Consider the following 22,622-nt stretch of genomic DNA (forward strand, 5'->3'; position numbering starts at 1 on the left):
CACCATATTACTGTCAACACGTCAAACCAGTCCAACTCGATCCATTCCATTGAGGGTTTGATCACTAACAGTTTCTGGTGAAAGAGCGACACCCACAGGCAAGTCTAGGACCTGCAGCGCGGTGCATTGTGAGTTGTCGTTGTCGGCCCGGTTCTCCTCTCATTCAGCAAAATGGCGACTTCTCTTGGATCCAACACCTACAACCGACAAAACTGGGAAGACGCGGTATGTTGAATTGCTTTTATAGTTTAAGTCTAAATGTGTAAAGAGACCACACATCAATTTTATCACATTTCAAGAATACTATTACCCAAAAGCCTCTTTGATGTGTAACAAGGTAGCTTCCCGCTAAGTAGCATAGGCTAATGCTAATGCGGGAAGCATGGTAGCTAGCTACTGTTCTTCGTATCGTTACAGTAATTGTAAGTCTTTAAATCCCTTAATGGGTCAGGCAAACACAGATTGTGGATCGTTGGCAGCTAGTATCATCCATTTCCAAAAGTCCAAACAGATTTATCAACCTAAACGAGGCTCGGCATGTATGCTAATTTACGTTAGCTTTAGCTGCCTTACGATGCTGAAGTCATGTTGGTTGAAATGTCATATTTGTAAGACCGACTCAGCATAATGTCAGTCAAAAACAATTATTTTAGAAAAGTTTAAAGAATAAAGTATGTAGAATAATCAGAGTTTTAAACAATAGACCTGTTTGTTGATCTCAAACCATGATGTTGCAACCTCGTCATCACGAATATTAAGAATTCATGTATTTTTTTTCGCAATTGCTGTTACAGGTTTCCTGTTTGATTCCGTAACAGTACTTCTTCTCTTGTTTGAGAATAAAATATGAGCTAAAAGATGTCTAAGTAATTGATTCATACCTGACTGGCATTTTTAACGCAGTTAATGCGACACTTAACCAATCCGATGTAAACTGGGCAACTTAATTTAAGTTCCCACTGTGGTCCTAATGTAAATCAAGCAAATGTACAATTGTACCTTTAAATCTTAACACGACTATAAAAGATAAAAAGTGTTTGTGTCTTCCCTTAAAGCATAACACAACCAGACATTTGATTAGTTTTAGTTGAAGCTACAGTCTAAAAACTTTGTAACCCGAATATGTAAGTGATGTTTGAGCCCAATGATCTGCCCATGTTTGGGGTTTTTGGCTGATGCGGTCAGAAGGATGGAAACAGCATCCTTAACCAGATGGAAAAGTGGGTGATGCTGAAAGCTTTACTACCCTCACATGTACATTTGTCAAGCAGAGGCTGAAATGTAACGGTATCCCTTCAGCTTGAATACTAGTAAATGATTAGCTGAGAATTGTTGAATCCACGTTTTCTTGTCTGTTTCAGGATTTTCCGATTTTGTGTCAGACATGCTTGGGGGAGAATCCTTACATCCGTATGGTGAGTAAGTTTCCAGCTGAATTATTTGTAGGTCTTGTTTATGAATTCACATTAATCATATTAGTTGTTTTTTTTTTATATACAGACCAAAGAAAAATATGGAAAAGAATGCAAGGTATGGCTTTCTGTTAATTTTCCTTAGCCTTCAGAAGAATACACAGCTTAAACTTGAAATATTTTATCTTTAAACTGGATTTAAAGTTTTTCTTCTTTCCATTAGATCTGTTCTCGACCCTTCACTGTATTCAGATGGTGCCCGGGGACTCGAATGCGTTTCAAGAAGACAGAAGTCTGCCAGACTTGCAGTAAAATGAAAAATGTTTGTCAGACATGTCTGCTTGATCTAGAGTATGGTGAGTCTCGGGATCTTTCTACTTAAATTTGGATTTGTGTACCCCTTGTGCAGGTCTTATTTGTCAGTGTAACACTTTCTCTTGATGTGTTTTGATTGACAGGTCTGCCTATCCAGGTCCGTGACACAGGCCTCACAGTTAAAGATGAGATTCCTCGCTCGGACGTGAATAAAGAGTATTACACACAGAATATGGAAAGAGAGGTAGATTTCCTTTATGTAATGACTTTTCTCTTCAGTAGCATTGCTTGTTATGACGTATATTATTTTAGGTTGCAGTCATTTCCTTTACTTCCAAATTGTTTTCATATTGAAAAATGCAACACAACTTCCAAAGGTTTCCCAGTTCCTTTGCAGCTCTCAGGAGTCTGTAAATATCACTGCACCGAGAACAGCTTGGAGCATTTTGATCAGAACTGCACATTTATTGTCATTAACGACTCGTCGCATTCACAGATGGCTAATTCCGACGGCACACGGCCTGTAGGCCAACTCGGCAAGGCTACGAGCTCAAGTGATATGTTGCTCAAGCTGGCCAGGACCACGCCATATTACAAGAGGAACCGGCCGCACATCTGCTCCTTTTGGGTGAAGGGAGAGTGTAAGAGAGGCGAAGAATGTCCCTACAGGTGAGGACTAATAGCATCTGTAACCAAAAGACAAAGGTGCTGCTGTTTGGTAGATCTGAAACTGTAATCCATAGTTTTATTTGGTTTAAAAGATAAAAAATATATACCAGCATGTTGTGTGTCTTTGGGTTTTATTCCTGTGTTTGCTGCATTTCAGGCACGAAAAGCCCACCGATCCCGATGATCCTCTGGCTGACCAAAACATCAAGGACCGTTACTATGGCATCAATGACCCGGTCGCTGACAAGCTGCTAAAGCGAGCCTCAACCATGCCCCGACTAGACCCACCAGAGGATAAGTCCATCACCACTCTCTACATAGGCGGTTTGGGAGACAATGTCACGGATGGAGATCTCAAGTAAGGTTTTTTTTTTTTTTTTTTCTGTCTTTGTCACAACAAGAAGTGACAATTTTGATGCCTTTATACTGTGCTTGAATTTCTATGTGTACTCTTGCAGGGGTCACTTCTACCAGTTTGGTGAAATCCGAACCATCACTGTAGTCCAAAGGCAGCAGTGCGCCTTCATCCAGTTTGCCACGCGCCAGGCAGCTGAAATGGCCGCAGAAAAGTCCTTCAACAAACTCATCCTTAACGGACGGAGGCTCACTGTCAAGTGGGGGAGGTACGATGACTCTTGGTTACTGAGGAGGCCGTGCTGTCATTTGCTTGTTAAACGCCAGATGTTCTTAAAAGAGCAAGAGCCTTTCAAACTGCCTTGAGGTGAAGCCACCATCGATGTTACAAGTGTTGGGAAACGGCTGAGTGTGGCGTTTAAAAAGTGGTTATTAGAAACACAGCAGGAGCTTAATTGTAGCACACAGGTTCTTCCCATCTGGGAGATATTCTGTCACCTTTTTTTTTGTCTTTCAAGTCAATCAAAATTCAAACCTGTTTGTCTTTTAGGTCTCAAGCAGCGAGAGGAAAAGATGGTGTCAAAGATGATGAGCTTGGCATCAGACTGGATCCTGTACCTGGACTTCCTGGAGGTAAGTCTTCTCTCACAGGGGGGGTCAGTATTTTATGTGTGCGCACATGCAGTTCAAGTCAGGGGTGTTGGCGCCCCTTTAGGAGGTCAAATCATTTTCCCATAAACATAACCACTTGCTAAAAAAACGATGTCTCTAAGAGCCACTTATTTGGATTTGTAAGATGCTGAGATCCACACGTTACATTTTAGTTTGGGATCTGAGGGTTTTTATGAGAAACTAAACGGTCATCTTACATTTTACTACACTGTTTTTTAAAATAAAGCACATTTGGTTATTTTTTGTTTTCATCAAACAGCAGTTTTCTAAGCGTGTTCCTTCTTCGACACACTTTGATGAAAATGGTGTTTTTAACATTTATCATGTTCATTATTTGGATGATGGAGGACATATTTGAAGAAAATTAAACTCAAAACTGCATTTCTGAGTATTGTTTGTATTCAAATTCGTTGATGATCAGTAGCAGATGAAAAAATGCTGTTGGGGTAAAAATATGTATCTGCGGGGTAGAAAATCCGCTGGGCGGGCAAAAGGCTTCCTGCTCCGAGTCTCAGCCACAAGAATTCAGAATCTGGATTAAGATGCAGCAAGAACATCTTTTTACCGCCTTTAATTCTTCTCTTTGCCAGCGCTGCCTCCACCTCCAGCTTTAGATGAAGAGGGTCATGCCAACTATTTTAACCTGGATCCCAGCTCCGCTCCTGCTGTCATGAACATAGGTTTGCCTCCACCTCCAGGTATCAACCCACCTCCTCCAGGTAAAAACATGGCTTAGACTTACTTCTAAGTGATGCAGAAAGAAAAATGGAAATGGATACTAAAAACCTTCTTTTGCCCACGCAGCTTTTGGTCCTCCAATGTACCACCCTATGGGTCCCATGGCTCCACCTGTGCCCCCTGCTATAACGATGAGACCTCCGGGTGCAATCCACTACCCCTCCCAGGATCCTCAGCGCATGGGTGCTCACGGCGCTCACGGCTCCCGTCACATCACCGAGTGAAGTCCTGCAGTAAACGTTTGTCTCGGTTTCCTCACCATGAACCTGGTCAAGTGTTTTCATGTGACAGCCCCAAACCTGAAGACTTCACATGGATCAGTCCTTCCTTCTGTACACAGCCCCACATGACATCCAATGAATTCATTACCTCAGTATGTCTCAAGAGGAAAAAAGTGGAATAGTACTCCATCACTGTGTAGCTTCTTGCAGTTCTAAATGAACACAAAAGACTTCCAACATGAGTGCTGGCCATGATTACTGTTGTAAAGTTCTTAGGGGTGGACCTGTTCTTGTCTTATTTTGCATAGTGTCACATAGAGCTCGATATGGAGGATTAATTCTAAATCTGTCTCTTTTCTGATTTCTTTTTTTTAAAATAAATTTGATGCAATATTCCACTGCATAATGACTTGGGTTTTTTTTCCTGAGCTCATCATCAAATTGACTCAGCTTTCATCTGTTTGCACCATTTGGTGGATTTGGAAGTCTGGTAAATGAAAATATATTAAACTAGAGTGTAAATTAATAGACAAAGAGACTGCATATTAGTATTGCATGTAAAATGTACTTTAGGAAATACTAGGAATATTCTATTGGAAGTATTTATCCACAAAAAGAAACTCCATCTTCCCCTGCTTACAACTGGTACTCCTTAAGGAAGATTACCCCAGGAAAACGTTTGCTCTTCAACTTCAGCAGTTCAAGCACAAGTGGATTAAAAGAAAACAACTTCAATCTTTGTATGGTAGTTTCAATGTGGATATTTTTCTTAATCTAGAAATTCAGCCATAGTCTGGATATCTTTGTTGTGGGTGTTATCTTTCATAAGATTTTGAGAGTTTTCAAGTACTTATAGACCGGCTCATGATTTCATTTGGATAAACCATGTAGGTTTATAAGGTAAATAAGTTTACAAAGGCAGTTTTATTGCAAATTCCAGAAGTAATGCTGTGTGCAGTAGTCGTGTTTGGAAAGCCATTGGTTATGTGACTTTAAGAAAAAAGTGTTTATAATATTCAATCTTAAATAAGAGCTGACTCATTAAACTAGCAATCCTTATGGTTTTTCATATAAACATATGGATGCTGGTCCACATCCAACAGATCTAATATGGGGCTTCTGTTTTCCTCCAACCCCCGCTTTATGTTCCTAAATTCAACGAAAAACCCAGAAAATCGGCATTTTGTAGTTTCCCAAATAACCACTAGGGGCAGCACCATTTCCAGTTGACCTTTACATTAAAATGTTTAGGGCTATACCAAAAACACATTTCTGTTTTAGGATAACATGTGAGAGAGCTGATTATATTCCAATACACATTTTTAATTTAAAGAGCGAAATTTAAGGGCAGTTTTTTGATCGACAGCTTGGTGGATCCACAAGTGGACATAACAAAAAAATGCTTTGTCCTGGACAATTGCCCACTTTCAGAGCATTGTTGATCTGTTATTGGTATTGAATATAGAAGCCTCTCCTTCTGTTGTCAAGAAAAGAAAATAAAACATTAAAGTTTTGGAAATAAGAATAAAAAAAAACAAAAAAAAACTCTCTTTTAAAACCAGCCACCAGTGGTCAATTTAGGAACTGCAACCTTTGAGTTTGCATCAAATTTAGAAACAGGAAGTGTGGGATTGGCGAATTTATGTCTGTTATTTCCCTGTTTACATACATTTTGGGTGCAACTCTTTAAAATAAACTGAATAAGTCTTTATTTTAAGATAAGGTAGGTTTATCTTATTTGTCTTAAAATAAGATGAATATTTTGCATCAATTGTCTTGAATTTACAAACGGGTAATAATTGCACTAATTAGCAGTTTTCCTTAGCTGTCGACTGTTTTTGTGGGACTGTTTTATATTATAACTGCAACCCAATTTTAAAAGAAACCACATATATATGAAACTTTTTAAATCTGAGAAAAAATACACATATTTAAAATTGCTGCTTTGTTCATACTTTTATGCACAGAAAACTTTGCACCAGGCCCCTGAATATTTTTGCATGATATAAATGGAAGTCTGTGTGGTGTTGACAAAAACACAGAACAGAGGCCATTAACAAAAATATTCTGGAAGCATTGACTGTACATGAGAACTGGACTGAGTGAGTGTGATGTCATCCATAGAAAATGACTTACTTCCCGTCCAACCAAATGAAGTCAAGCCAATTTTTGGTGATACGAACATGGACACGTTAGAGCCAAACAATATCATTTAGCAGTGATTGGTCCAAGTCGGTCTAAAGGGCCGGGACGAATATTCGCCAGGCGTTATTCGCCAGGCATTATTCGCCAGCGTTTTTCGCCACGTTTTTTGTGTTCACACCCAGGCGATTTTCGCTGACGATGAGCCGAGCGAACATGCAATTTCATTCCCTGACATTAGATGGCGCTTAATGTAAAACAGAAATACTCCTGTACACAAGGTGGCGCTGCGCAACTTTATGCTTCTTAAAGTCGCTTTTCACTCAGAAGAAGAGAGCGAGTATTTACGCGCTTGTCAGAATCATACAAAGAAAACATGAACATTTCAAGCACCAGTAGCTCCAACTGGTGCTTGGTTCGGGGATATTTTAGAATTTCCGTCATTATTTCTTCGCGGCAGTGTAGACGCTACTTGGCGTCTATCTTCTTCGCTGGTATATGTGCTCAGAAAGGCAGTTTTGTGTTTGAGCGCCCCCAAGTTGTGTTTTACTGTAGCTCCAGAAGCTCCAGACATGTGTGCAAAAGCGCCGTTCTCATTGGTCGTACAGTTTTCGACGCGGCGCGTCGAACCAAAAAAACGAACCCGAGGCGTTTTTTAAAAAGTGACGCTTTGACGCGTGGCGTTTTTTCGCGTCGGTGTGCACACTCACGTTGGTGCCCTTTGTTTAGTCACGAGGCGTTAAACGTCGGCGAATATTGCGGGCGAAATTCGTCAAGGTGTGTACGGGCCTTAAAGGCCTTAAAGGCCCTTAAAGGCCCGTACACACCGGGACGAATATTCGCCAGGCGTTATTCGCCATCCCTGACATTAGATGGCGCTTAATGTAAAACAGAAAAACTCCTGTACACAAGGTGGCGCTGCGCAACTTTACGCTTCTTAAATTCGCTTTTCACTCAGAAGAAGAGAGCAAGTATTTACGCGTCTATCTTCTTCACTGGAATGTGTGCTCAGAAAGGCAGTTTTGTGTTTGAGCGCCCCCAAGTTGTGTTTTACTGTAACTTCAGAGGCTCCAGACACGTGTGCAGAAGCGCCGTTCTCATTGGTCAAATAGATTTCGACGCGATGGGTCAAAAAAAAAAACGAAACCCGAGGCGCTTTTTTTTTTTACGCTTTGACGCGTGGCGTTTTTTCGCGTCGGTGTGCACACTCTCATTGGTGCCCTTTGTTTAGTCACGAGGCGTTAAACGTCGGCGAAAATCGCCGGCGAAATTCGTCCCGGTGTGAACGGGCCTTAAGACGGCATTTCTATGGGAACCATTCCCACCAATCAGGAATTAATTTGTTGGAAGTCCACACTCCTTCCACTGTCCAGAGGCTGCTTTGCCTCAGGAGAATCTGTTAATCAAATCTTTCGAACATTGAAGGTGGAGGCCAATAGGAAGCACATACTTGCATTGAAGCATCTGATTGGTCAGTTTATTATTTAAAAAAACTTGCAATGAAGAAAATTATATCGTGAAAAATTAAGGACTAGTAAGAACATGTAAAAAAAAAGGTAGAAAGAACCAGAATGGTTACTCTGACAAATTGAATTACTGAGTAATAGCTGTTTATTTCTCAAAAAATATGGGATTTTGTTTTTTTGAAACTAGCGGATACTTCCTATTTGGAACACGAGGGGGAAGGGCTTACTCAGTCCAGTTCTCTTAATGTGTGGAAGATTGGTATTGCCGTTATTCCTATTTGTTCTCCCAAGAGGAAAAAACAGGTATCAACTTTGTAGGAGGAGAGGGCGGGGCTTGAGTCTTTGGCTTATCGACTCGTCGTCTTCATAGTTCATTTGATTCCGGGCTGTAGTTCCCTCCCCATCCCCTGGGAGCTCTGTTGAAGTTGGGCCGTCGACACATGTGGTCCATAGAGACGTTGGGAAGGTTCTGGGACGCCACTGCCTCAAAGGAAATGACTGGGATCACTCTCCTGCTTGCCGTAGAGCCCCCAAATGGCATCGGAGACCTTAAAGAGCAAAAGCATGATCTGAAATCCTGCTCCTTTCTCGTTTTGTGGATAATTTCCACAACATGCGACTCAGATTCATGCAAGAAAAAGCAAAAACAACGGCAGGTGGATTCAGCATGGATCATGCATCTATGCATGTACTTATATCAGCAGTTTGACGACTAGTTGAGCAAATTTCAGTCGAGTCTAGTTATTTCTTAATAACCCCAAGGATGTAAGTCTACCCCCCCCACCACCACCACCACCATGAGGGTACAGTTACAGACTGACCCACAGAATTTGTTTAACCAAAAGTTCCAACAGAGCAATGTTTTGAGTTGCTTGTTCGTCAGTTACCCATCAGTCCAACCTTCACCTTTGCCACATCTGATGAGTTCCTTTGTGCCACATAAAAGACCATTCTTCTTTTGTCCCGAATGCATGTCAAGAAGGTTGTACCCCCCCTCCCCACTCCCCCAGTGGATCGTCTATCAAGGCCAGGGTTCGAAATAGCCACAGTGCTGACAAACTCCAAGGAGGCAAAAGGCAGAGAGACTGGCTTAAATTTCAAACTGTGGAAACATGGAGTGGAGCCGAGGGATGAGATGATGGATAACTTGTTTAGGTCATTCACAGGTCTTTCTTTAGACGGGCCGGCCTCAAACCTAAACTCAAACTCAACTAGATTTATGAGATTTGATTGTTTTTCAGCCAGTTTGGACATATTTACCTGTTAAAACACCTGTAGTTGGCAGGCTGTAGTTTTTGTGGGGGCTGTGGCAGCTGTGTGTTTAGGAGACCCAAAAGCTCCTCATTGCCTCCCAAAGCTTCCCTCCATGGGGAGCAGTAAGATTTGGGGATTATGGTTGTGTTAAACTTCTCATGGGGAATTTCCTTCAAAGGTCCAGAATATCCTAGTGAAAGAAAAGCAACATTTGAGAAACTCTTTTGTGACAAAAAGCTAAAATTACTTTAAATTTGGAATTTTTTCTATAAAATAATCTTGTATTTTCTGTAAAACCAAAAACTTGCATTTCAATGAAAACCATCCTGGATAAAGACACAAGTTAGCAGGCTGCATTTAAGCACACACAGATAAGACATACATATACATCTCTTTGAAGTTGCTGCTGTGTAGAATCAGAATGACAGTAATTAGATCTCAGTGTGAATCCCTAAGAATAAACAGAGCTTAATTCACCAGCAGTCAGAAACTGTAAGCAGTGCCTTTTTGCCAGACCAGATTTAAAACAGCGCCCAGCAAAAACCCTCTCAGATAATTGCTTTCCACCAACTGCCAACTCCCCTGGCTCCGATTATGATAAAACTAATTTGTGTGCTCAGAGCTTTTTTTCATTTTAAAGGTGAGTCTTAACATCACAGAGCATGATAGCAGCTGTTTGTTGCTCAAGCATTCATGTTGTTCAGGCATTGCCCAAGCTCTGACCGTTGTATTACCTGGAGCCAGGACACCGGGACTGCCCTTCTTTGCTACAGTCTTCTGAAGGTTCATGACCAGACTGTGCTTACCGGGGATGGAGACAGCTTGGTTTTCTTTTCCTCCCTGCGGCTGCACCACTGTCTGCTGGGGAGGACTGGCCTCGAGGTGAACCTTACAAACGTGCAGAGGAAAGCTTATTCTTGGCCGTGAAAGTCAAAATGTTGCCTCTCCTTCTTTAGAAATCTGCTGACTTTACAACAGCAAGGATGCCAATGCATGACTTCAAAATCAGATTCAGCTCCCCTTTTCACACCTCTGGAGGTTTAGATCATCTGTGCTTTGTGACTGATGACCATTTCTGCATCTCTAACTGTATTTACTTTGTCTTCAGGTTCTGGTTATCAAATAGAGGGTAATGTATCAAGCCATGGTCAGATACAGCAACCACTCATCTGATGGTTTAAGCCACAATTCTCATCCTCCTAAACTAGTGCAGTGGGCGGAACTACAAATATTTTGTTAATATAACCAATGTTTTGCACCCTTACTAGTCAAAATTAATAAAAAGTGGGATTTCAAAAAAAGTTTTTATTTTGAAAATGCACAAAAAGTCACTGTTTTCATTTTCCGTCTGTTGCCGAGAAAAGAATCCCACCTTGATGACAGGGATCCCCTCAGGAAGTACTGCTCTGGTCTGTCAATGTCATACCAAACCATCCACTAGGGGGCAACAGTGAGTCTGAGGCTGGTTTGAAAGCAAAAGTAACTGAAGCCAAATCAGTGAAAAAAGTTACTGTTGAGAGTAACACAAGCAGGTCTGTCCCATTGACTGTACATGAGAACTGGACTGAGTGAACGTGACGTCACCTATAGAAAATAACTTGTTATAGTTATAACAAAATGAAAAAAACTTTTTTTGCTTTACAGATGTCGACATGTTGGAACCAGACGTCAGTGAGTAGAGTCAGCATGTCTATGGCAACCACTCTTGCCAATCAGGAGTAAGCTTGTTGGAAGGCCACTCCCCTGCCACTGAAAGCAGGTTCTGGAGACATTTCGAACATTCGACTAGACTTTCGAACATTTGATGTGAGACAAAATACTTTTATGGAAGCGTCTGTTTTCGTAGTTCATTACTACACCTGGCTGTGGTTCCTGTCTCCAGCTCGACTTGCGCCCCTGACTGTCCCCCCAACCACGGCTGGATGAAGCTTGTCTGCTGAACTTTAAATATGGAGTTGTAGAGTTAGATAAGGTAATTCTTCTCTAAGAGTTCTGGTAAATCACCTGTCCGTCCTGGGGGAGGATCCCTCCTTCATGTGGGCACCCCTGAGGTTTCTTCGTTTTTTCCGGAATCCGTTTTTTTTAGGAGTTTTTCCTTACCGCGAAGGGGGGTCTAAGGGCAGGGATGCCAGTATAGCTTAGTCAGTTTGTTATTTCATTTTAGTATTTTCCTCTTGAACTCTTTGTATTCATGATCCTTTTGAGTTCATGTTTTACTTCGAAGCCCATCGAGACGACTGTTGTTGTGATTTTGGGCTATACAAATGAAATTGAATTGAATTGAATTGAATTGAATTGAATTGAATTACTTGAAAAACTTGTGCTACGGAAAAAAACAATGAAAAAACAATCAGGATTTTCAAGAACATGTTAAAAACAGGTAGCAGAGCAAGAATGGTTATTTTGACAATTATATCGACTGAGAATTAATTTTCTCAGTAAAAGTTTTTGGTATTTCAGCTTTTTGGAACCAGCAGATACTTCTTATTTCAAACACAATGGGGGAGGAGTCACCTAGTCCAGTTCTGACATACAGTCAATGGTCTGTCCTCATTGATTCCAATGTAAAGCCTGAAATTTACATCTGAAAACAACACACTTGAGTCAGACACAATTTTTACATTTTTAATGGATTTATTATCAATAACTAAAATTATTTAACAAAACTCAACACTTTATTTAATCTTTGAGAGTCGAGATTGCCTTAAGACATAGAATTGTACTTTCGAAAACAATCCTGACCATGCCTGTTCGAACAACTAACAGTTTTTTTTGTCCTTCATTTTCATCTATTTTTGTAAAATTGTCTGGGTTCTGTGCAGCCATGACCAACCAAGATAGTGACAGCTGGGGAGCAGAAAAACTGGCTTTCAAACCAGCTCAAAAGAGAAGCACGGCTGACGTCACATACCCTCTATTTTTAAACTGCAAAGATTCAAAAAGATGATCGCTCCCACCTCCAAAGAGTTCGCTGATTAAAAGACAGCCAGCATGCAGGGGAGACGTTTGGCTCTAGGCCCAATTATCTGAAGTATCAGAAAGGATTTAGCTTCAAAGTGGACGGCACATCATCCAAAACTGCTCTGGACAGAGATGTGAACTTTCACCTAGAATATATGATTATTCATGAACTTTACAAGCCTTGAGAACCATATTAAAAAGTTATTTTAACAGCAGTCATCACCCAACAATCAGTGTTTTTGTGAACTCTCAGGTCTTACATTGGTGTAATGAGGTCCAGAGGTGACGTTCTCCAGAGTGAACTTATCTACTCTCCTCTGTCTCTCCTGAAACATGCGAGAGCCGCGATTGGAGGGAAGGTTGAGCTCCTCCATCATCACGTCTTTTGGAACGCTGATCTTTTTCCCCAGGTTCAGGCCTTTGATGGAACAAATGCTTTGGTAAGTGTTAATAAACGGATGTTATGATACATGTTCTGTGGACGACAATTTTTGTGCATTGTGGCATAGAATCTCATTCTGGGTCTGTGCTTCATGAAATTTAGATGTTACTTCAAAGCAGTTGCTTTCAGAGCAAAGTGATGGTGGTGGTGGGGGGGGGGGGCACTAATGAGAATCATTGGCAAATCATTACGTCTCTGCTGGTCTCCTTGTTTCTGTCAACATTAAGCAGCTGTGGAGGACTGATATGCAAAATCAGAAGTGTGTGCAGCATCCCTAAGTATCCTCTCAGCTTTTGCCCACAGTCTCACGTTGTGTTGTAACACGACACAGCTGTGGGTCTCACATAGCCTCAAGATGATGTCAAGTTGTGTGTAATGTTTGTTGTGCTTCAGAGTCGCACGGGTAACTGGGCATATAAATAGGATCTTTGGATGAAAGGCTTGTGTCAGAAAACGGATGGTCCTTTCACTCGCACACGATAAGTGCTGCGAGAAGGCAGCGCGGATGCCACCCTCCAGGAGACGTCTTTGATCAGCCTGTGTAAAATTCAGTGGTGGGAGTCACATTTTGCTGAGCTTACGAGACTTGGTTTCAAAGGCTCTTTGGCAAACATCACTGTGGAAACAAGCAGTGCTGCTGGGACGGTCCCCCTACTTTGGAGATTATCAATCTGCCTTTGGGATTTCAGAATGTAGTACAGCTGTTTTCGAGCAAGGGAGTCATTCACCCCGAAGTTTGCTTCAGTTTCATCTGACACTCCCAGGTGGGATATTCCACCGTGGGATTGAGTCTTACTCAGTGGTGGAGGCAGAACATTTTTTATGAGGGGCGGGAGGGGGGCAGAAGACTTTGGAAGGGTGGTAAATGAGAAGAACAGAGTGGACAGCCATTACAAAGGAAAGGATAAAAAATATATATTTAAACAGTTTTGTTATTATCATTATTATTTTTAAAACAAAATGGCCGAGATGCTATTACCAATGCTTAAAGAAACTGGTGTTATTGATTTAAAAAAAAAATCTTTGTCAATAATGAAACTATAGACCCAAAAATAGGGGTGGGTGGCAAAGCTTTTTGCTGGTGGAGCATCTACACCCTTTGCCACCCTGTAGCTTCACCCCTGGTCTCACTAAACCTGAAGCAAACGTTTCCTTTATTCACATAGACCACATGTTGGTTGTGTCCATGCATGCATGGATAAAATCAGTGCAGACTCTTACCTCCTCTGGCTTCATTAGCAAGGGCTTGTGCCTGTAACATCCTCTGTTTTGTCACGTCACCCAGGCCCGACTGCATCATCATTATTGTTGTCTTTTGATGAACACATGATAAAACAGTTACTTAGGATTTACATTAAGCTGTAAAAAGTAGAACCAAAATTCACTTCAAATTGTTGGTTTTGACATAAACTTTTGCTAGTTTACATTCCATGCTGTAAAACGGACCACGCCCTGTTTCACGGGCCCCCTTCCCTGAGTCCGTACCTGTGTTTTGAGGCCGAATGTTGCCGGCTCTTGCAGCTGGTCGGGCTTGGTTTTGAGTCTGCTGGACTCTGGAGCTGGGATGCTTCCACACTCAGAGGGAACAGTCTGTATAAAACACATCCCAGGATGCCTTCAGAGCTTACCTCACCAAGTTTTTTTTTAGCAGAGGGGCAAGAGAGTTAGGATGCATTTTAAAGGGGGGTTCTGTAGATGGCCGTGTATGTGTGTGTGTGTGTGTGGGGGTGACTATAAAAAGGTGATTAAGGAAAAGGAGCGAGTACAAGGATTTACATCCTGACCTTGAGTTTTTTTGGACTGGATGGCTTGAGGGGGTACATGTGTGTTAGCGTTTGTGTGTGTGTGTACCAGAAGCAGCTGTCCACTCCAACCAATCCTGTGCAAACACACACATGCAAACGCATGAGCACTTTTATAGGAACAGTTTAAAAATTTATGAGGTAGCTGTGGCTAGAGGTTGTGACTCTTTGCTGGTTTAGAGCTAAATGTTGAACTCCGCTCCAGGATGCTGTTTCAGTTTCTAACAGTTTCAGACCTTTAACACCCTTTAAGACTGTTTTGCACTTGTGCTTGTGCTTAGTACCCAACAAACCACAGAAAAGCTCCTGTTGTGTGTCAACAACATCCTTGATGGCTGTTGATTTGTTTTATTTTGTTTCACCCTTTTAGCAATGACCTTTAGATTTGGAGATTTCATCATGCAGATTTTTTTATTGAATTATCTCCCTGCAAATTGCTCATCTGAGCTCAATGGGAGCTTGGTGGCCCAAAAAAATTGTTAATTGCAATAATCATAATAATAAACACCATAGTTTTTAGTTGGATTAAATATTAATTATCCAGCTCAATGGGGAGCCTACCTGTCTGCAGGGGAGATTCTGTGAAGCCAATAGGAGTCACAGAAAATTATTGATAAATTATAGTTTTGTTTTTGATTTAAGGGGAGTTTCAATTTATTCATCAAATGTTGCAGTCGTCTACAAATGTTCTCCAATGACTTCAATTGGAGATCCAGCTCCTCTTTTTTTTTTACTTAAGCAGCAAATGAGATGCTACAGATACATGTCTTTCTATCTTTAATATTTCTTTGACTTGAAATAATAATGAAAAGGATTATTCAGTTTAAAATACAATGTTTCAATACAAAATTACTTTTTCTAACAACAAAAAAGTCATGGCCACAAAATTGAAAATTCCCAAGCCATGACTAAAGACAGCTACTCAGTGGTTATATGTAAAGGAAACAAGTTTTAGATTTTGAAAAGACTTTGACAGGTAAAACTAAAAAAAAATCTGATTTGCTGTGAAATTTACTGTTGCACTGTAGTATTAATGTTAACACTAATGCAACATCAGTTCCAATTAGCTGACAGAATGACAATATTACACTGAACTTCTAGTCCACTAAAATAATTGTGCCTCTGCAGAAATTAAAAGTACTTAAAAATGTCAACAACAAGGCCTTCTCTGATATGTAGGGAAAATTAGAAAAGTGCGATTTGAGATTTTTTTAGATGTTCTTGTGTTTTGTGAAGAAATGTTGCCCTATTTCCAAAAATGTAATGACCAATATTTAAATATTTAAGCCTTTGTTATTTCTACATTAACTTAATGAGTTTTTCTGTGTTAGAATATGTTTTTTTTAAAGACACACGCCTTTGAAAATTGTGTTTTTAACATGTTCTTGTAGCATTTTTCCATAAAATAAATTCTTAAATTGATTGAACATATGAACAGAATTCTACATTAAGATGGTTTGAAAGGGAAAAAGTGTATTAAATATTAAAGATGTTTTTTGAATTTTGATCATATCTATGTTCCCCACTCCTCCACTAACACATTCACCCACACACAAATGTCATTTAAAGTTTCTGTACCTCTTGGAAATGATAGTTCCATTCTTCTAACTGACGCGCTGTCATTTGCACTTATTGCAGGACAGGCATCTTTCTTTCTTGGGCAGATGGGTTGTCCCAAACCCTGCCGGAGATGAGCACTGGCAGCTGACACAAGAACAATTGAGTGCCATTCATACTGAAGGGCTTTTCTAATAAGAGCACCTTTAAATTGTTTGCCTCGTTGGCCCTCAGATAACACCTCATTGGCGGCATAGCGAGTCGCAGAAAGCAAAAATAGCTAAATTAACTAGAGCTTTTATCTTTTCCTGCTGTGAGCTAAATGCATTAAAATTCATGGCACAGCACTGAAGAAATCATCATTCTGTACTTTTCTCTTTGCCTTTGGGAGGACTGCTGTGAGTCAATCAAATGGGGAGCTGTCTTGACAGTGCTCATTTAAAGCTTGAATCCAGAGAGGAATAATAGATGAGCTGCTGTGCGAGTCAATGAGACTCGATCAAAGAGCCATATGGAGATAATGTATGGAAGCTGGTCAGAGAAAGAGCCGATTTCCCATGGAAATGTTCTATCGCTCATCAGGTAGTGCCCACCATAAAAAAAATCTCATAACTCTCTGCCTGCATGGTAAAATTTGTGAGCGATCTGTTGGTAGTGTTATCTGCAACTTATTTTTTCAACTCAACAGTTTTTAACCATAATTAAACTTCTTCAAAGCTTTTGTGGGAGCCTGCCATGTTTCTTTTTTTTATTATAAGAAAGGAACATCTTTAGTTACAATAGATGAATTTTCACTTTCATTATTACAGAGTGATCACTTTTTGGTTGAAGCCCCAATGTGATGAAAATAGTGTTTTTGGTGATTTTAACATTTTGTTGTGTCATTTTTATCGGAGGACATAGATAAAGAAAATTAGTCTTAAAACTGCATTTCTGAGTATTTTTTAAAATTCAAATCATTGTTAATAAGGAGCAGACAAAAAAAATGCAGCTTTTAAAAAGCTTGTAAGTGTGACGTATGATTTACAGCTGCGAGCCACAAGCTCTCTGCTCCGCTCCATTCTGATGCATCCACTTACAGACAGATAGATCCGTGTATGTCTTCGTTTTCTTCATTCCGGCTGGTGTCTGGCTCAAAGCTGTACGGCTGGATAGCTCCAATGTTGCTCGCCTTTTTTTTTTTTTTTTGCACTGCTAATGCTTGGTTGAGGTTGTGAGGGGCTGTCAGCTAGCGGGAGAGAGTGTCACCAAAGGGATGATGGGAAATGAGTGCAGGGTAACTCTGAATTTTTAATGAACTACTGCGGTCAACACAGGTTTTTTTTATTTTGGGTAAAAACGGTATAATCAACACACACACAAAAACACTGGGAATGCTTTAAAATAAATGAGAAGATGATCGTAATGGGACTTTAAAAAATATATAACCTAACGTGAAAGAGTTTCACTATAAACAGCACACAGTGTTCAAACATGGGTTCAAACAAATACATGCCAATTAAAAAAGTACCGGAATTTAAAAAAAATATACATAACTTTAAAAATCCCGGGAGTAATAACCACTTCATTCTTGACACCATTTCCAAATATATAAAATGTATTTTTTCAGTGTTTTTTCCATTTAAGATAATGCTGAATTTAGTGGAGTCCTGGATTTATTGGTATGTTGCAAGTAAGAAACCTACAACAGGAAGAGGTTAATGGTGATGCACAGTCGGTCAGCCTTCAGACCCGCTTACTGCCCCAAGTCCCCTACAGTGTTGACCTGCCTCCCCTGTTTTTGCTTCTAACTAACTTTACTAGACCTGCGTAACGGCATGAGGAGAACTTTTGACAAAGGAGAAGATCTTTTATTTTCACACTTTGTCTTTAAACAAAAAGCCAAATCTTTGACTTATAATCCTTAACATTCTACCTTGTTGGTATTTTAAATTCACACAAGGAATTTAGGCTTGACCCCCTATTAAAGCTTGCCTGATGCTTGTACTAGGCTTTTAGCTTGACTGCAATAATATACTTAATCTGAATACCAATATATTGATGTTACAGAGATATGGTTGGCACATTTCAATTTATTTGTACCAGTGTATTCAGATAAATCAAATTTTCAAAGCATTAAGTATAATTTAAGATATTTCAGCATGAGCATCAGCATGACACCACTATGTAGTAAGATGTATTTTTTTACTTTCTTTAGGTAAAATGTGCTTATTAGTTATTAAATAGTTGAAAAAAAAATAGTTTTTTTATTTGTCTGCTTCTGAAAAATGAAAAAGTCCACTTTCCTGTTTTTTCAAATGCCAAGCTATTCTTTTGGAAATGCTAAATCCATTAACCTATTTTTTTTAAGTGCTGGAGTTGTGATGTTCTCCTAAAATTTAATAGAAATTCAGTTAATGTTTGCCCCATTGACATTTATTCTGGCCTCCTTTAGACATTAGCTGGACCAAAAAGTGATTGAGAAGAAACTCCTTGATGCTAAAAGGACAAATGATGTGCCAGAGGCCATCATTTTCCTCTGAGAACCCAAAAGGGCCCACGCAGAAACTCACAAAGAAGTACACTAACACACACTTATACAGATTCAGATCTTTATTAAAAGACTGCAGCTGGAAAGTGAAACATTCAAAAAAGCAGCAAGAGCTAAAGTGAATTACAAGGCTTGAAATAAAAGCCCGGGCAGTGAATCAAATCATGGGCCCATTCTCACAGCACTCACCATGCATGAAATGAGCTGCTAATTAGCTTGTAATCAGACAGTGCAGCTCTTGTGGGCCTAATGGGAACCTATTAGCAACTGAGAGTGTTTTTCACAGTCTGCACAACCAAAACATCTCCCTCCATTAGAAAACATTTTGTTTTGCAAGCAAAATGTACTTATGTTGGTATTGATCAAGCTAGGAAAAAGTTTAAATGCCACATTGCATAATTTAGATTATTGATGTTGCTGCAAACTTGCTAATCAGAGCCGTTTTTATTTTATTTCTGACGGTTTCCTCAGTCTTGACATTCATTCAATGCTTATTGGAAATTGGCTCATTCACTGGTTAAATCTTCTCGTTTTATGATTTGCTTTTTTCTCTTTCAAGATGTTTTTAACATGTTCTTGTAACATTTTTCTCATGATGGAGGACACACAGAAAGAAAATCAAGCTTAATATTAAATTTTTTGAGAACTTTTTAATTCAAATCTTTATTTTTCAATCTGGATCGGACAAAAAATCCAGTTGGAAGAAGCTTGTGGCAATGACCTAGATGCTATGGTTGGTGAGCCACAAGCTCCCTGCTCCCATTCCAATGCATCGACTTGTAAAATTGTAAACGGCATACACTTATATAGTCCTTTTCTACCTTCCTCGAAAGCCCAAGGTGTTTTACAGTCACAGTCTCAGTTCCAGTCCTATTCACCCATTCCCACAAACACATTCACACACTGCACCAAGCACTGGCGCAAGCCTTCCACCAGGGGCAGGGTGAGGTTTAGTGTCTTGCCCAAGGTGGGAATCGAACCTAAAACCCTCCAACCAGAGGTCGACCGCTCTACCATACACCACGGCCAACCTGTCGCCACGAGACTAGATCCATGTATGTCTTCATTTTCCTTGGAATCTGGAATCTGTCTCAAAACAGTACAGCTGGATAGCTCTGACATTTCACCATTCATGTTGCTCAGGTAAATAGGTTGGCATTGTGAGGGGCTGTAAGCTAGCAGGAGAGCATGTAAACAAAGGGATGATACCATATGCGCACAGACTTACTGCCACTCTGCAGAAACCATGTCCTAGAAATGACACGTTTTTAGATTTTGCCTGAAACGGCATCGTTATAACTAAAAGATTGCTGGGAACCCTTTTAAAATAGATCACATGATGATTGGATTGGGTCTTTACATTTCTTTGAAGTTTGGAAGGTCTGGGATCTGCTACATTAAAAGCTTTACATTAATAACACAGGACATGTGGTTGTTGGTGAAATTTCACCACAAATGGAAAATGTAATTCATGACCCCTAAACATTTATCTTTGGAGATCAAGGGGCATCAGAAGACATCAGAACAGGTGAAATATATTCCTTTTAAGCCTAATTTTTTATTTCTTTACTTAACTCCTTGCCATCAAAGATTTCACAAGTTATCACTTCAATTCTGTCCTTTATCCTGAGGATACAAATACATATTTGGTGTATAAACTTATTTTTTTTAAAGACCCACTTCAAGTAAAATTGTGTTTTTGTGTTTTAAACATGTTCTTGTAGCATATTTTTCTCACGATGAAGGACATATTTAAAGAAATTAAGATTAAAACTGCATTTGAGAGTATTTCTCTATTAAAATTGTTGTGAATCAGGAGAAGACGTTGGACAAAATTTGCAGTTGTTACACACAAACTAAGGGTGTGAATTGGTGAGCGTCTGGGGATACGATGCGTATCGTGATATACGTCTCACGATACAATACGCTATATACCCATAGACTGTACCAGAACAAATTTTCTCATTTTTTTTAAAGTGTATAAAGAGTATAATTGGAACTTCCCCCTCTGTGAATAGCCGCATAGACAGCCAAATGCAGCATCACAGGCGGGGACCGCTCCACCACAGCTAAGTGGTGATGCAGTTTCCCATCCAGAGCCGCAGTGGCTGAACAGCAGCCGACCCAGAAGGAGAGGTTCCAGCTGAGGAAGCACCGGAAATAAAATGAAAATAAAAATGAGAATGAAAAAGTAAAAATATTGATAAAAACAGTAAAACCTTGAAATAAGGTAAATTAAAATAACGCGTTAAAAATCTAGTTCAAGTTCATTAAACAAGATAAAATGGATAAATAAATACACATAAACATATAAATAAAAGTAGTAAAAAATTAGCTGAAAGCCAGGTTAAAAAGATGGGGCTTTAACCTTTTCTTAAAATCATTAATGCTCTCTGCGGCTCTCAGTTCTTCTGGCAGACTGTTCCATAAACGGAGGCCATAGTGCTGAATTGCAGCCTCTCCATAGGTTTTGGTTTTATAGTCGGAATGGTTAAAAGACCAGTGCCAGAGGATCTCAGGGTCCGCGAGGGTTCATACTTTACTAAAAGATCTGATAAATAAGAAGCCACCAGACCCTTAAGACATTTAAAAACTGTTAAAAGTATCTTAAAATCAATCCCAAAGCATATGGGGAGCCAGTGCAGGGATTTTAAAATTGGAGTGATGTGAGCCCGCCTCCTGGTCTTTGTGAGAACTCGTGCAGCAGGATTTTGGAGAAGCTGAAGGTTCCTAATGTTGGATTTTGGAAGACCAGCAGGAGGGGGGTTGTAATAATCAATATTACTCATAATAAAAGTATCCATTAGCATCTCCATATTAGCAAGAGAGAGTAGTGGGCGGAGTCTAGCCAGATTTCTAAGAAGATAAAAACCAGTTTTAACCACCTGTTTTATGTGGGGGATAAAAGTTAGCTTAGAGTCGAAGATAACACCCAGGTTTCTGACTGTTTCTGAATGACTTAATGAAAGTTCCTGTAGCTTCAGAAACTGTTTCTCCCTCTTGGCTTCAGGACCGATAACTAAAATTTCAGTTTTCTCCTGGTTGAGCTGCAGAAAATTATTTTCCATCCATAATTTCACATCTAAAATACAGTTAAAAAGTGCATCTATTGGTCTTGTGTCATCAGGAGACATAGCTATGTACAGCTGGGTATCATCAGCATAGCTATGAAAACTGATTTGTGGCTCCTGATGACATTCCCCAGAGGAAGTATGTAAATGTTAAAAAGCAAGGGGCCAAGGATGGAACCTTGAGGCACACCACAATTAATTTCGTGGACCCCAGAAAAGTGTGTGTCCATGCTTACCATAAAGTTTCTCTCCATGAGGTACGATTCGAACCACTTGAGAACAGTCCCTGAAAGGCCAAGACTTTTAAGTCTGTTTACAAGAATCAGATGATCAACAGTATCCAAAGCTGCGCTTAGATCTAACAGAACTAGTTCTGAGATCTGACCTGAATCCAAGGTACACCTGACATCATTAACGATTTTTAACAAGGCTGTCTCTGTGCTGTGGTTCGTTCTAAAGCCAGACTGGTTTATCTCAAAAACGTTGTTTTGTAAGAGAAACTCGTTCAGCTGAATTAAAATAAGTTTTTCTAAAACCTTGCTTAAAAATGGCAAGTTGGACACAGGTCTGTAGTTATTAAAAACTGAAGGGTCTAAATTAGTTTTCTTGAGTAACGGTTTCACCACTGCCTTTTTAAAGGCAGCAGGAAAACCCGTCTGTAGAGAGGAGTTCATGATATTTAAAATCTCACTCTCAAAAGATCCGTAAAATGATTTAAAAAATGAAGTAGGGATGGGGGTTTAAAAAACAGGTGATGTAAAACAAGTAATGAAAGCCATGGTTTATTTTTGACAGATATCCTCACCTTCATGGATGAGTCCTGCTTGTCAATTGTACTTTATTTTCCTTCAGGAGGATTTTCTTGCAGCCAAATCTTCTGTGTGCAGATTTTGTTCTTGCTCAACAACTTGCACGCACCCTCTGACATGCTTTCATTGTCCTACATCTTGAGGTTATATATGCACATATATTTATTACATATTTTTATTGGTCATGTAGGGGTGAAACTGGCCTTT

At 39.9% G+C, this 22,622-nt stretch overlaps 2 protein-coding genes across 3 annotated transcripts; one reads left to right on the plus strand and one right to left on the minus strand.

Moving 5' to 3' along the window:
* Positions 1-95: 95 nt before the first annotated feature.
* Positions 96-4,784, plus strand: rbm22 (RNA binding motif protein 22). The gene is made up of 11 exons (XM_004073311.4): positions 96-225; positions 1,362-1,415; positions 1,501-1,530; positions 1,636-1,768; positions 1,871-1,971; positions 2,224-2,396; positions 2,554-2,754; positions 2,855-3,019; positions 3,301-3,383; positions 4,013-4,141; positions 4,227-4,784. Exons 1-11 carry the CDS (start codon positions 172-174, stop codon positions 4,382-4,384), a joined length of 1,281 nt encoding a protein of 426 aa, XP_004073359.1. The 5' UTR covers positions 96-171; the 3' UTR covers positions 4,385-4,784.
* A 3,156-nt stretch (positions 4,785-7,940) lies between these two features.
* LOC101156260 (myozenin-2) lies at positions 7,941-14,266 on the minus strand. 2 transcript variants are annotated; one of them, XM_004073472.3, is made up of 6 exons: positions 14,132-14,266; positions 13,868-13,958; positions 12,465-12,622; positions 10,050-10,131; positions 9,250-9,433; positions 7,941-8,537 (listed from the first exon to the last, which is right to left on the minus strand). In XM_004073472.3, the coding sequence occupies exons 1-6, from the start codon at positions 14,249-14,251 to the stop codon at positions 8,354-8,356; spliced, it is 819 nt and encodes a 272-aa protein (XP_004073520.2). In that variant the 5' UTR covers positions 14,252-14,266; the 3' UTR covers positions 7,941-8,353. The 2 variants fall into 2 exon arrangements, with proteins under 2 accessions (XP_004073520.2, XP_011478545.1); XM_011480243.2 differs by having other exon boundaries at positions 9,978-10,131.
* Between the last annotated feature and the right edge of the window lie 8,356 nt (positions 14,267-22,622).

This window comes from Oryzias latipes, chromosome 10 (genome assembly GCF_002234675.1).
Source record: "Oryzias latipes chromosome 10, ASM223467v1".
Lineage (NCBI taxonomy): Eukaryota > Metazoa > Chordata > Actinopteri > Beloniformes > Adrianichthyidae > Oryzias > Oryzias latipes.

Bases quoted from the DNA above. Each gene is read 5' to 3' on its own strand.
- LOC101156260 (XM_011480243.2), bottom strand. From the start codon at position 14,251: ATGTGTTTTATACAGACTGTTCCCTCTGAGTGTGGAAGCATCCCAGCT. The intron at 12,623-13,867 runs GTAAGAGTCTGC...GTTCCATCAAAG, and splicing joins TGCTAATGAAGCCAGAGGAG to GCCTGAACCTGGGGAAAAAG. The intron at 10,132-12,464 runs GTAAGACCTGAG...CACGTTTGTAAG, and splicing joins CTGGACCTCATTACACCAAT to GTTCACCTCGAGGCCAGTCC.
- rbm22 (XM_004073311.4), top strand. From the start codon at position 172: ATGGCGACTTCTCTTGGATCCAACACCTACAACCGACAAAACTGGGAA. The intron at 226-1,361 runs GTATGTTGAATT...TGTCTGTTTCAG, and splicing joins GACAAAACTGGGAAGACGCG to GATTTTCCGATTTTGTGTCA. The intron at 3,384-4,012 runs GTAAGTCTTCTC...TCTCTTTGCCAG, and splicing joins TGTACCTGGACTTCCTGGAG to CGCTGCCTCCACCTCCAGCT.